At 41.8% G+C, this 14,229-nt stretch overlaps 1 protein-coding gene across 1 annotated transcript in view; it reads left to right on the top strand.

Annotated features, from left to right (window-relative positions):
• AGK (acylglycerol kinase) overlaps positions 1 to 14,229 on the top strand; it is a 38,004-nt gene that overhangs the window by 16,801 nt on the left and 6,974 nt on the right. The window contains exons 5-12 of the mRNA XM_014937317.1: positions 91 to 183; positions 1,155 to 1,187; positions 3,197 to 3,291; positions 5,423 to 5,492; positions 6,271 to 6,350; positions 8,556 to 8,613; positions 10,955 to 11,102; positions 12,197 to 12,294. Of these exons, the coding sequence (XP_014792803.1) occupies positions 91 to 183; positions 1,155 to 1,187; positions 3,197 to 3,291; positions 5,423 to 5,492; positions 6,271 to 6,350; positions 8,556 to 8,613; positions 10,955 to 11,102; positions 12,197 to 12,294 (675 nt within the window). The remainder of the gene's footprint in view (positions 1 to 90; positions 184 to 1,154; positions 1,188 to 3,196; positions 3,292 to 5,422; positions 5,493 to 6,270; positions 6,351 to 8,555; positions 8,614 to 10,954; positions 11,103 to 12,196; positions 12,295 to 14,229) is intronic.

Here is a 14,229-nt window from a genome sequence, read left to right as displayed (position 1 = left end):
TAAATTTTTTTTTTTTTTTTTTTTTTCTTTAGAAGAGAAATCCCAGAAATAGTCACATGAGTTCTCATGTTTGGATTTCTGTTTCTTCAGACTGATTATGAGGGACAAGCAAAAAAGCTGCTGGAACTGATGGAAAACACAGATCTGATCATTATTGCAGGAGGAGATGGCACAGTACAAGAGGTACTGCAGGAGATGTGTCCTGCTTTGCTGAGAATCATAGTTAGGCTGAGGGTGAGAGGATTGAGTCTGTGTAATGTAGCAACATCATAACAGCTATTACTGGAGATTTGTCCATTTTAGCACCTGTATTTTCAGTCAACGTTATAATCTTCTGGGGATAAGAAAACTCTGCTAGTTGTTATTAGTCTAAAAGTGATGATGGGAGATGGGAGTGGGGGCAAAATGAGTGTGTGACATAATTGTGTTCCAGAATTTTATTTTAGAATGAGAAATTTATTTGGGGACACGTGATTCTAATTTTTTCTTTCTGTGTAATACTGCTGTAATAGTTTAATTTTCAAAGTTCTTTCCTATCTGTACTCCCCAAGGGGAATGCATGGTTTGCTGAGTGGGAATCAAATAATTTAAAAATTACATGGGAGTGATAACAAAGCATTGTATGTATTTAATAAATGGCTATTGTCAAGATGATTAACGACGGGAGCAAACTGCCAGCAGAACTGGGGGATACTCTATTTTCCAAGGAAGGTTGTATTTTATTAAAGCATTTCCTGGAATGCTAACTACTGGCTTCATAAGGCAATGGCTAAATGAAATGCAATGACCTTTATAGAAACTGGTCAGAATACGTTTGCAAGTTTCTCCTGGCCTTAGAGGTGATTATTGTTAATTGCATGCTGACCTGTGCTATTTTTGCATTATGCAGAGCATTATTCAGTGTTAAAACATTTACACTGGCGTTGGCTGTGGTGCCAGCGTATGCGCATGGGCAATCATAACCCTGCTATTCCCACCATGTCTACTCACTGAACGTGCCTCCTTTCCCCTGTAAGCAACTGCAGCACCTTCCACGAAAGAGTAGCTGCTCCTTAAATCTTTTCCAAGCAGCAAATGTGGGTTTGAATTTCATAGCTTTCTACTGTAACTGAAAAACAAAATTCTCAGAGCTGAGTGTTTTCCATGTTTTTCAGGTCATAACCGGGCTCCTCCGCAGAGCAGATGAGGTGAGGAATTGTGATTATTTTATTTCTTTTTACTTCTTAAAAAAAAATTGTTTATTTTGTAGAAGAAGTGTCTTGTGCATCCACTGTGATCTCTTGGCCTCAGTTGTCTTCTACAGATACGTTACTTACCAATCTGGAGCCAGCTTCCTGCATAATAAGTCAGCCGTGCTGGTGTCCCGCAATTCCGCCCCTGGGTCTTCCCTCCCTTTCTCAGGGAGTGCAGTGGCTCCCAAGGCACGGCTTTGGGAAGTTTCCAGCCTCGGAGCAGGGATTGTGGAGAAGCCAAATGCACAACTTTCAAAGGCCCGGGGACCAGCTGTGTACGCTGCTTTGTTTGGCAGAAGCATCAGGCGAAAATACATGTTTTTCTTGTATTTGTACAAGCTTGAAACCGAATCCAGCCATGGCCGTGCTCCTACTGCTGTCTGGTTGCTTTGCCATTTTTTCAAGCGGTGAATGCCTACCTATGCAGATGGCTGCAGAAAGCAGATTTTAACCTCTCAAGGTGGATCGCTCTGAATGGAAATGAGAGAGATTTTTCTTTTTAAAGAGGGAGGACAGTGTTATTGAAGAAAGGAGGGAATCATTGTTTCCAAAACCTTCTGGCAGGAGCTGGCAAAAACTCAATTAAATGATCCAGACGAGATTATGATGATATCCTTGGCAGCTGGAATTGTATCTGTTTAGGCAGTTGCTTTGTCTGAATGTGACAAGAGAAACTCTGCAACCAAGCCAGTATTTTTATAGGGATGCTGGCTGTATCAGTTCTGAGACATCAATTTTTTAAAATTTATTAATATTATTATAGTTGGCCCCTGAGACCTCTATAATCTAAAGATACTGGAAGAAAAGTTTTAGAGGCTTTACTGGCTGGTTTTTTTTTTCCTCTGTTTTTTGACTTACTGTCTTGATGTAGCTCGGGTTGCCTTGCAGCAGCGCAGAAAATTCTGCATCCAGGGCTATTTTGGGTGGAATACTGCATTGTAGCATCACCACTGTGACACTTTATGTCTTTAGCCAGGGAATTCTTTTTGTCCTTCATACTGTTTTGTCCCAAGAGTAGAGATCTGCAGTTCAGCCCCCTCACTCTTTTCTCTTGGGTACGTCGTACTGCTCTTGCCTGGATGGGAAGAGCCTGTGCGAGGTACTCCAGAAATGCTGTTCCCAGCAGCCAGGGGAGCAGAGCGTGACTGCGTGAGCTGCAAACAGCCTGGTGTCTGCAGCCTGTGCAACAATCCTGAAGAAAACGAGAGAAGGGGGTTGTTTGAGACGTGTTCAGGCTTGCAGGTGACACAGAGACAGCGAGGGAGAGCGGGTGGGCATGAAGTGAGAGGGGTTATCGTTTCGGCGGCGTGGTTTTGCAGCATCACGGTGCCGGTAGCTGCAGCGCCCAGGAGGGAGATGGTACATTGTGATATAGGGTGGTTTACATTGATTTGCTGACGCGCTTCAAGAAGCACAGTTTATTATGAGGTAGAGTGTAATAACTTGCTCCTTCAACAAGCCCTTTTGCTCAACTGTGGTACAGAAAAATAGCACGGTCAAATGACTTCCAAAAATTAGACCTTCTGCTGCTTCGTGATTTGGATGCCAGAGGAATCAATTAATTTCTTTTCCTTAACTGAGAAAATCTCTTTGCCATGCAAGGTTACTCTATCAGAGGGGGATTTCTGCAGTGGTAAATGAGATTCAGAGCTTGTGATGCCACCGTCAGTATTAAGAAAGATGGCAGATTGCTGACAGAATCCATGCATTAGTTAGGACGTGGCTGCCAACCTGCATGTAACAATGCTCTTAATGATTACAGAGAGCTCCTTTGTACCCAGTTGGCAGTGGAGGCTTCACAGATTTGGATGCCATGTTCTGAGTCATTATGTATTACTGCCTCATTTAAGGAAGTGCCTGGCTGCTTGGTGCCAAAGGGGTGATATCAGACACAGCTGTGATCTCCACGCAGGAAGCTCCGTTCAGCTGATGCAAATGTTAATTTACTCTCCTCATGTGTCCAGGCTGTCTTCAGTAAGATTCCTATAGGATTCATACCTCTTGGGAAGACCTGCACTCTGAGCAACACGCTCTACCCTGAGAGCACAAACCAAGTGCAGTAAGTATTACGTGTTTCTGAAAGGGGGCTTTTTTGGTTGGTTTTCAAGGAGCAGTGCTTCTCAGGAGCTTGATACTTCTCTTTTTCTTCTGTGTTACATTGAAGTTGGCAGTCTCTGGGCAGACCCTGATGATTCTCTGGACTTGCCTGAGCTAGTATCTTCCAAAACCTGACTAAAATTAAAAGAATGAAATATATGTAGTATTAGAACATGAAATAATTTGCTGTGGGTAATTTCTCTGTGATATTGTGATGCTCAGAGTTTTGTTTTGTTTTTTATTTTAAAAAAAAAAAGGCTTAAAAGGATCAAACCTATTAGGAATAGTCAGAATATGACAAGGATATAGCAAGGATATGACAAAATAAAACAGAAAAAAAAAAAGTCCTCTTTCTGTCCCCTATTCAGTTTAAGAATTGTAGAAACCAGTCCATGTATAATTTGGTTAGGACCTGCAAAGTAAGGCATACAAGAATATTTTTTTATGGGAAAGGTTGGGTCCCGTTACTGACTTCTGCAGGGTTTCTCGCCAGTCCCCGTGATGGGATTGATGCTGGCAACTCTCCAACAACCTGAGTCTTATCTGTCAGCATCCTGGATATAATCCAGTCTGGCAGTATCTGTTGCCTGCATTTCTATTTGTTGTAAGTTTGTTTTGTCCCCTTCTGAAGTAAAAAGGCAAGTCAACTATGCTTTCTTTTCCCCACACTTCATTTCTATTAATTTTTTTTCCTTCCTCTCCTGCCATCCTAATGAATATATTTCTCCTTGCTCCTGGAATCTGTTCACTTTGGTTCTCCCAGTAACTCATTAACATTCTTCTTTGCGGAACCCTTACTGGTATCCATCATACATGAAACCCACGAGCCAACTGGCATAACATCCTTCATTAAAACTACCAGAGTGCTTTGAAGCTCAGCAAGATGGACAAGGCTGTAATCAGCAGCTAAGATTAAAATAATAATTTATGTTTGGGTTCTAGAAAGGCTGTTTGAAATGAATGATCATCTTGTCCCAAGGTAATGAACTGTGCAGGTGAGACTGCAGCATATTGGTGAAGTTGAAAGGAATTTGGTCAATAGGCTGCTTAACAACCCACACCAGTAACAGAACCTGACTTAAGAAGTACAGAAGTGATATTTTAAAAAGAAATATTTGGGCTTTAGTTCCTTTGGCACTATCAGATCTTGCCTTTGGAGTGTAGGAACTGTAGAGGTCTTATAGAAAGATAAGAGTAGGAGAAAGAAGGGCTGAGGGAAGAACAGCTTCCTTCTCTGACTCAGTATTCTAAGCCTGATGAAGCCAAAGGCAATTTTTCCTGCTGATTCACCTGAATATTGGGCTGGATCTGAAAACTGCATTTGCTTTTAGGTTTGGGTTTTTTTTCCTGTCCAGCTGAGATGCTGGAAATGTGTGCAATGTGAATTTAAATTTTACCCAACTTTGAAAACAAGGAAGGAGTTTTAATGAAATATATGCTTCAAGGTCTGAACATAGAGAATTCTTTATAGAACGCTTTGGTTACAAAATCTTTAATGCCATGCTTTATGACTTGAAATGAGAAAGTGCCTTAGCTACTGTCCATAACTTAATGGAGACTAAAATCACGTGAGCACTGCTGATAGGTAGATTTATGGTGATTAGAAACTTCAAAACAAATTAACATACTAAGGCAATTCAGTTCCAGACACATGAATTGAGACTAGTCTCGTGACCATCCCCTTCTCTCCCAGGTTGTTACACTTGCCACCAATAAAATACAACCATGATTTGGGTCCTTAGTGTGTGAAGTACCCGAAACAGCAAGTGACAGAGTTGCTGGGTAATCTGCCAGACTAGCTGAAGGAGGAGGAATCTCTGAAAATCGTAGGCTAAGAACTTCCTTTTGCTTTTCAGGTCTTTTGCTGTTTGTTAGAACACAGGCTTTGTCATGTGTTGCAGCCACCCACTTTGCTTTCTGATTTCAAGGAACTGCAGCACTTTGTCACAGTTCTTTCCCTGGGATTGTTCTATTTGCTGGAAAAAAAATGCCCCACCTGGAGTGGGGTCTGCTGAAAAAAAAAAAGTGTAATTTTAAACCTTTTACTTCCTTCCTGTTTCTTTTCCTTTCCTTCTTTCCTGTTTGTTTTGCAGACATATCACCAATGCTACATTGGCCATTTTGAAGGGAGAGACAGTTCCGCTTGATGTCTTGCAGATCAAGGTAAAAGCATCTGTTTATTTGGCACCCAACGTTCCTAAAACTTTCCTTTTCTCACCTCGTTCTGTTTACATGGGTGGGCTGCTTTTCCTCTGTGTAACGCTGTAATTAATTTTGGTTTATGATGTCAGCAGTTCTGGTGGCAGTCATTTCTCCACCGTATGCTGTGACATCAGATAGCCTAAACTGGAGAAAACACTAGAATGCCTGAACATCTTTTTTTTGAGGCTCATAGAGTTTTGATGAATACAAAACTTACAAACACCGATATTTCTGTAGAAATGGTGAGAGATAAGAATAGCTGTCTGAGCTGATTTAATGCATTCATATGTATTGTGGAGTTAATAGCTGTCTTTTACAAACTGAAAAATGTGAACTGGGAAAAACCTTTGACTACGCCCCCTATAGTTTTTGAATATAATTTTTCAAATGTTCAAATGTTGTAGAATGGGTATTTCTGCAGCAAGAACTCAGTGTCACTGTGGAGAGCTCCTTGCTTTTGGCTGACAGTACCTACAAAATGAAATGGCTACTGCTGGGTGTACAGTCAAACTCAATTAACCTCTTCTCTTTCTGTCTGGAAGCAGATGAAATGTCTAAGGAACTCTGCTTAGCTTTATTGCAGTTAGCTATTTATCATACCTCTTCTGTGAAATTTCACTTTTGGAATTAATCAGAAGTCAGTTTTTATATAGAAACGGTATTTTTCTAGCTGCAAAAAACCCCACAGTTGACACAAGATAAGAGAAAGCAATTTTGCAATGTTTATTTTTCTTTATAGGGAGAAAAGGAACAGCCTGTGTTTGCAGTGACTGGTTTAAGATGGGGATCTTACAGAGACGCAGGAGTTAAAGCTAGCAAGTAAGAAAATACTGGTTTTTGAAACACTACCTTTTTTTAGCATCTGTTGCCTAAAAAGACTTACTTCCTTCCTGTAAATAAGTCTTTTTTGAGTGTAGGCATTTGACAGGCAGAGGCACCCACACTTGTTAGGTTTTCAGTTACACACATGGGAGTGTAAGACATATCAGCATTTTTGTCATTTGAAATGAACACTTACTTGGTGCTGACCTCTTCTTTGAAGTATTTACTTCCAGCTTCCCTTGTGGTGCCCACTTCTGGAACTTTATTCGGATTGTATCGGTGGGAAAATATCTCCCTTGAGTAAAGTCTAAGTAAAGTAATTGGCCATTGTTTTTCATCAGTTGCCAATGAAAAGACGTACGCAGACTCTGTAACTCGATTCCAACAAGGGACATCAGATGCAGTAGAAATGCCCTTCAATTCCTGCCAGAAATGGCATGGACCGTGCCATCTGATGACTGTTCTCTGAATGCTAAACTAATAATTGTTGGGCTTTCTCCAAATGGACATTTAATATGCCACTCTCTGTGTATCAAATGACTAGCATTATCTGGTGAAGGAGCAGCGGGGCCAAAGCAGTTCACTCCTCAGACCGTTATGGAGGAACTGCAGCACATCCCTCTGCTGCACAGCTATAAAGAAATAGCGTGTGTTTTGGGAATGAGATGTCTTTGTCAGGAAGCAAGAGGTAGCAGACCTCTGGAGTCTGACTGTCAGATATTTGAGTAGGATTGAGAGGTGAATCCTGCTTTAGCAGGGGAGTTGGACTAGATGATCTCTAGAGGTCCTTCCAACCCCGACAATTCCGTGATTCTGTGATACAGAATGGAGGAGAAGCAGTAAATGGGCTGGGTGTTTGTCCCTGGGAAGCAAGGGACATGCTTGGTAGTTTCTGTAGGCGCTGACTTGGTTGTGCTGCAGGCTCTCCTGCTAATTGCAGCCCCAAGATGAAGGAAGTGCACTTCTCTCCCCTCCGCACTCTCACTGGGCTTCCAGCATGTGCCCTGTTTTTTGCCTGGTGTCAGCCTTCACATCTTTTCCTGCAGCAGTTCCCTTTCCCCAGAGTCGTTTGGACTCAGTGCTGGAGGGTTGATAGCATCCTTTGTATTTGGGGCAGCGTGAACATTTTCAAACCTCATTCTCTTCCATGAATGTTTTTGAATGCACAGAAAATGTACAGCTTGGAAAGCTGTACAGCTTGGAAAACACTTCAGCCACAACAAATGGGTGCTCAGAATGTGCTTGGGGCAAAGGACCATGTGTGCTTGTCCTGTTTTTACCCTTCTCCCTAAGCATCCACTTTGGTTCCTATCAGAGATGGGTTTTTGGACTAAATGAACATTTGGTGTATTCCCATACAACTGATCTTAGATTTAAAAGAAGGCACCTACTATGAAGGGAATCAAGCCATAAGCTTGGGTTCGGGAAATCTGTCTGGCTATCCCTCTGCTGAGCACTGTCCTGGTGGAGACATGGTGCTGTTTTGTGTTTTTGAAGTTTTATTATTTTACAGACAATTTCACGACTTGATGGGAGTGGTGTGGCAGTTGCACGCCTTAGTGGTTAATGATACACTTAAATCTGCAGTACTCTTGAGCTGATGGTGTTTAATGTGCTTTGTTGACCTTCTTTGGTGGAAGATAGTGATCAAAATGTGTGCCAAGCCTGCCTAAATATAGTCACATCTTTAAATTCTATACAAGGCTTTATGGTTGGCAGGATTTTTATTTTGTAAAACATTTATTTTGATCTGAGAATCCTCTGGGGCAAATCGATGTTTGCTGGCTCTGTTCTTTTGTCACTGAAGCTGTAGATTTTGGCTTGTTTGTTTGTTTCCTCCAACCTCATTCTTTATTGCATATTGTGAAGTTGTATCCCACCAGCTGTTAGACCACAGACCTTTAAATCATTCCCAGTTGTGTCACATAACTAGGTAAAATTCCACTACTGAGATGTCATGCTGCCTGTAGCGAAGATTGTATACTGGATTTTTGTGATCTGCAACTCAGGAAAGGGATGTCACTGCTAAGCTGCTGGTGATGTGTAGAAACTATCTCACAGTATCACAAAGCTAAATGGTGTAGGGGAGCACTAACTTCAGTGGCAAACAAGTCTGTGTGCTCTGACTCCATGCAAGATTCCTCTCTTTTCCAGTATTGACCCCTGGATATCTTAGAAGTTCTATCTGTGATCTTTTTTCAGGTACTGGTACCTCGGGCCTCTGAAAACCAAAGCAGCTCACTTTTTCAGTACGTTTAAGGTAAAGAGTAATTTCAGGGGAAGTGGTTTTGTAGCTGGGAAATGAAAAGGCTGACAATGCTTTGTATTATTTGTCTGCAAGTTTTTGTGAAGGTTTCTGGTAACAATATAAAATGAGAGTGAATCTCGACTTGTTATAAAAAAACCTACCAACTGATAGACTTAACATCTGAAAACGTGAAGGGGAGGAAGAATACTTAAAAAAAATTCTTTACTGAGGATCTGTTGCTGCAAGATCACCAGGGGGAGCCAGTAACCACCTTTGAAACTGGAGAGCAGCAGCAGTGCTGAAGATAACCGTTGAAGTGCTCTGTCACCTTTTTTCAACAGTCTTCCTAATGATAACATTTCATTCTGATTTATTCATCTGGCAGGAGTGTCTGTAATTAGACTGCTCATGCACGGTGATAATCAGGCTTCCATGTGTAGTAAAATGAACATGAAGATTAATAGCTTATCTCACCTTAAACTTCTGTGTTGATTAAAATTGATCTTGGAAAGATTAAAATTTGACCTGCGTGAAAGGTGAGGCGTTTTTATTCACATGGTTTTCCTGTCCTCTGAACGTATAAGGAGCCTCCTGGAAGTCTGTGGAAATACCCAGGAGCTGGTATGGTAGATCGGATTGTACAGTCCATGCTGTCTGTGACAGTGCCAGTGCTTCCTTTATAGGAAGCTCCTGTCAAGGGGAGTTAAAAGTTAAATTGTAATGTGGCCATGAAAGATTTTTTTATATTTTTTTTTTTTCCCCCCATCCCCAGGAAATTTGAGCTGATGATTCTGTGTGCTGGAATTGTAGTTAGAAACCTATTCTACCCCCTTTCTCATTCTTGCTGCGTCCTTTGCCTCACGTAGTGGCAGTGATGGTGGATTCCACTCGTGGGCTATTCATTACACATCAAAAAGATCTGTTTAACCTGCTGAATGTTACAGACAAGTGCCCACTTTTTCTGCTATTAAGACAGAAAGGTTTCTACCTGATCTCCCCTAATTGTGGTATTCATTGCTTTATGTGCTTCTTATGTTATCATTTTGTTAATTTTCATAAGAAATTATGGCTCCAGCCTGTTGAGCTTAAGACCTGCCTGGCTTGTCTTTGCTGATGTGCACTTCATGTTTTCTGGTTTTGCCGTAGTTGTCCCTTGAAACAGGGTGACCTGTTGCTGAAAACAAGCGTACAGGGAATGAGCTCACCTCTGATAGTGGTAGGGATATTGTTATGAGTGTTGTCATCTCTTCTAAAATATACAGGCATTATCACAGCATTGCTGCTTTTTCCTTTAATCATTAATACTGGCTGTTTGTGTATTGACCTACTCATACAACAGCCGTTTGTCCTGTCTATGATGTAAGTGTGATAGTGAAGTCTTTCCTTGCTCTCAGAGCTGCGAGGTGAATTAGCTTAACAACCTGTGCTGTATGATCCAAAACTACTTCTGAAGTCTTGTGCATAGAAAAATAATCACATTGAGTACATGTGGGATCTTGGCTGGAGTGTTCTAGTATATACATTTAAAAAATAATCATATTATTCCCTCCATAAGTCCTATGTTTTGAGCTTTTCAGAAATTATTTTTTAAAATGAGAGGGAATCAACTTTGTCAGCATCTGGAAGTATTTCAAGAACTAAGGTTCTTCTGTAGCCCATCAGTTTCTGGCACTGGAATTTGAAATATCACCGAGAGTAATGTATTACTCTTATTATTTTTTTTATTTTTTTTTTATCCCCTCAGATGCTTTGTAAAGCTCACCTGACTTGCCTTAAGACCTGTTGTATTGCTGTCTAGAAGCACCTGACTATCAGGTCAGATCTCAGATTGTTTGAGTTGTTGGAGATCAAAGGCCTGCCAGGTTTTAGTGCCCCTTGGCTGCACACAGCCCTGTCGTCTTTGCCTGTTTGCGCTAGACCCCGCTGTGCAGTTGCTCTTTGAGGTTGCCTTTGTGCTGTCCAGGAACCAATTGTGCTTTCAAACGTTAGTGTTGACATTGCTGGTTTGGGTTGTTCCCTCCAGCCACCTACCACGCATCAGCGGCATGGAAAACATCCCTTCACCCTCCACTTATAGAGATGAAAATTCCTCACTCCTGTGTGGGGAAGGAGTAAATTAGTAGGCTTGGGAACTGTGGGTAATCTTTTCCAAGCTGTAAAAACGTCATCTCACGTATGTATCTGAAGGCTGGAGAGCAGTAAGGTAGGCTGAGGCAGTGGTGGGGTCTGGGTAGCTCTGAAGGAGTACTTGGGAGCACAAAATAAATAGTTTGAAGAAGTAAGCAGAATAAACGTGAAGGTGCTCAACAAAAAGCCCTTTTTTTTGTGTGTTTCCTTTCCATGTAAATCCAAGGAATGGCCTCAGAAACGTCAAGGTGCTCTCATGTATCTGGGTCCAACCGAGCGGCCTCCAGAAGAGCCAGAGGAGAAACCTTCCAGACCTCCTTTGTATGTGAGGCTTTACAGACGGCTTCGGTTGTACTGGGCGTCTCGTCCAAAAGGTGAGGCGTGTGTATTTTGGCATAAGCTCACAGGCAGGCTTTGCTCCTCTAATACATCAGAGGAGGTGGGTGGGGTTTTTCTTTACCTTTCTGCTTGCTCATTTTTATATTATGATTTATTGAAACTGTGACTTGGTCAAGATAGTTACGGCGATACCTGCCAAAAATAGGACAGAGTGCTCCTCTCGGTGCTTGTGGTCTCATAAACGAAAATGTATTTGTCAGGGTGTTCCTTGGGCTCACAGTTGCTTGCCATTTCTATGGAAGCCTCCATAGGTGACACTTGGCTCTTATGGGGGAGCTTCTTGAAATCTTTCTTCTGTAGAACGGCTTCTTAGTGGGCTGGCGAGAGAGGAGCAGCCCTTGGTTTTTATATGCGGGGGCAGCTGCTGATGCAGAGTGACAAATGTTACTTAAAATAGAACAATAAAACTTGGGCCATGCAGAAGCTTTAAGTTTCTCCTAGTACATTAAATTTCTTTCTGTACCATAAATTTTATTCTGTGTGCTCGGCGAGCCTCTCTTGGGTTGGGTTGTTAGCTAGGCACTGCACGTGGCAGACTGCAGAAGGAACATGTATTTTTGCACAATCTGGAGTGATGCAAAGTCCTTCTCATTCCTTCTGGGCTTGTAGAGGGGCTTTAGACTTAGAGGCGTGGAGTAAGTGACCTGTATATGAGAACTGAACCCCGGGGTTTCCTGCTATAGAAAATACATGTTAGCACTGCACCCTGAACACCGGATTACTGGGTTTTTTTGGTAGCAGTGCTTCCTGTTTTCTAAATGTTCCTGTAATACTAACCCCAGAGATCTGGTAGTCCCTGGGCATAGGGACTCACAGGGCTGCCATGTAACGTGTTTGATAGTCTTTCCTGCTACTGTGGAAACATTAGTGGTATTTTTTTTTCTTTCCTTCAGTACTCTGAAACTCCCTTTTCCTTTTTTAAGATTTTGACGTTTGAAGGAAACAAAGCTAGTGGTCACAATGGGTCAGAGTGGTTTTTGCAGTCTGATATTTCATGCTTCATGGCAGTGAAATGATGATTTGTGTAATTAAATTGCACTTAATGATGTCTTCTCTTCTGGATTCACAGAAATCCCCCAGGAGGTGGCCCCGGAGGACTGGGAGGAACTGAAGCTATCCACCATTGAACTTTCCATTGCAACGCGGAACAGGCAGCTTGATCTGATGGTGAGACTATAGTATAACTGGATTCCAAATGCTGCCCACCCACACAGTTTTAATTTCTTGCTAAAACCCTATTTTTGTGTCTGTATAGTTAAAACGTACTACCCCATACAAGGAGGGGCACATGGACTGAATCCAGGAATGGGCAAGTTTCAGGCCATTGTAAAAGCACTGGAGGCCCATGTAAAACTGGGATGCAGTAGGATTGGGAAGAATTTGCTAATCAGAAGGTTTCACTAGCCAAACAGAAGGTTTAAGATTGCCCAGGAGAAAAACAAGGCATCAACACAGGCACTCCTTTCCTTTGTGACCCATGGGAGAGTGATCCTGTTTTATCAGCTGGTGCTTGGAAGGAAGCTCTGAGCCTGGAATTGTGGCTTTTTCTCTGTCTCTTGGCTGGCAGAGCAAAGGGTTAAAAAGAACTGGCCTAAGAGGAAAGATGGGCTACAATGAGGACAGGAAATGCAGGTGTTTGTGGAAGAGTAGAACCAAGGGAACTGTTCCTGTCACAACCTTCTCAACATGCTCTTGTTGTTCATTCACTGTTTTAAAACCCATCTTTGGCTTAGGTCTGCGTTCCTCTGCAGCTTTATTACTGTGAAAGCTATTTGGGTAGGTGTCAGTCTTTTAATTTTACTGGGAAATGCTAACACAGTGATCCTGTCCTGGTGAGCTGCCTTCCATGCCTGCCTTACGGCTGCAGGAAAGCACTGCCAGTACACCCAGATCAGCCAGAGGCATTGGACTTACTGCAGGGTGGATCTGGTTCAGAATTCGACATCTTAAGGAACCTGACAATTTGTGTTATATTCATATGTTATCCTTGGAGGATCAGTCAAAAAAAACAAAACAGGCAAATCTAAACTTAAAATTTCCTCCTCTTTTCTCCTTAGAATGAAACACGTGAATTTTAGTTTCTTCTTTGTCAGTGGCTTATGATTTGGACGACCAGCGTCCTAGTAATGGGAGAGGCTAGACAGAGACTAGTAGTTGTTTTTTAGTGGTTTCTAGATGGCACGAGAATAGAACAGTTTTGGTTGGTGAACTGGATTGGAGTCAGTGATGTAAAGTAAAAACAGACCTACGAAGAACTAAAAAAGTATCTCATTGCCACAGACTAGCTCCTTTGTCCTTTTTCTTTCCCCCTTGCCCCCATCCGTTATTCCTTCAAGATGCACTTTAATATCAGTGTTGAACAAAGAAATGATGTCAGGTTCTTGGGTCTCTGACATAGCCTGGAGAAATGGACAAGTTTATGTTAGGGCAGTTGTACTTTTCTGTTTCAAGAAGTGGAAGTATCTTGATACTGCATCTTTTGTTCTACAGATATTTTTTTCTACTCCTTTTGGCTGCTTTTAACTTCTGCTCTTGAAGCTGTTGTCCATGTAGCCATCAAAGCTGAACAGCAGTTCCCTCAAATCGATAGCAGGGCATATCTGCAGGGTATTGTCAGCCACTCCTGTCTTTCTGCCTCACCTCACATTCATGCCCAGGCTGCCCTGTTGAAGAGAAGCTGATAAAGCTGTACAGGTGCAGCTCAGACAGTGCCAAGCCTTGCCTCTGCAGATACAGTAAAGAAATAAAACAAGTTATATGAGTTTTTTATTGCATTTATATGCATTTATTTTTTTCCGTTTGTCATTTTGATTGCATCTGCACTAGGACTTATGCCAGGACTGAAATGTTAAAATAAATAAATGAAATATATAAATAAAGAATGAATTGCATGTTAAAGTTGCTTTCCTGGCAAAAGCCTTCCTGTATACTTGGTTTAAGGGCAGGCTGTAAATAGAAAAGCAGCTAAGTAAGGAGTTTAAAGGAGTGATACCAAGAACACTTTGACTTCCAATTTGTATTGTTTTGAATTTCCTTAATGTAATGTTTGGTGGCCCGATGTTGCATCATTGTACTGTTGCTTAAAGTCACAAAAGACCTATT

The sequence above is a fragment of the Calidris pugnax genome, unplaced genomic scaffold (genome assembly GCF_001431845.1).
Source record: "Calidris pugnax isolate Ruff unplaced genomic scaffold, ASM143184v1 scaffold1, whole genome shotgun sequence".
Lineage (NCBI taxonomy): Eukaryota > Metazoa > Chordata > Aves > Charadriiformes > Scolopacidae > Calidris > Calidris pugnax.
The sequence above is the reverse complement of the archived record's forward strand: the minus strand, read 5'-3'. Positions and strand labels throughout refer to the sequence as shown.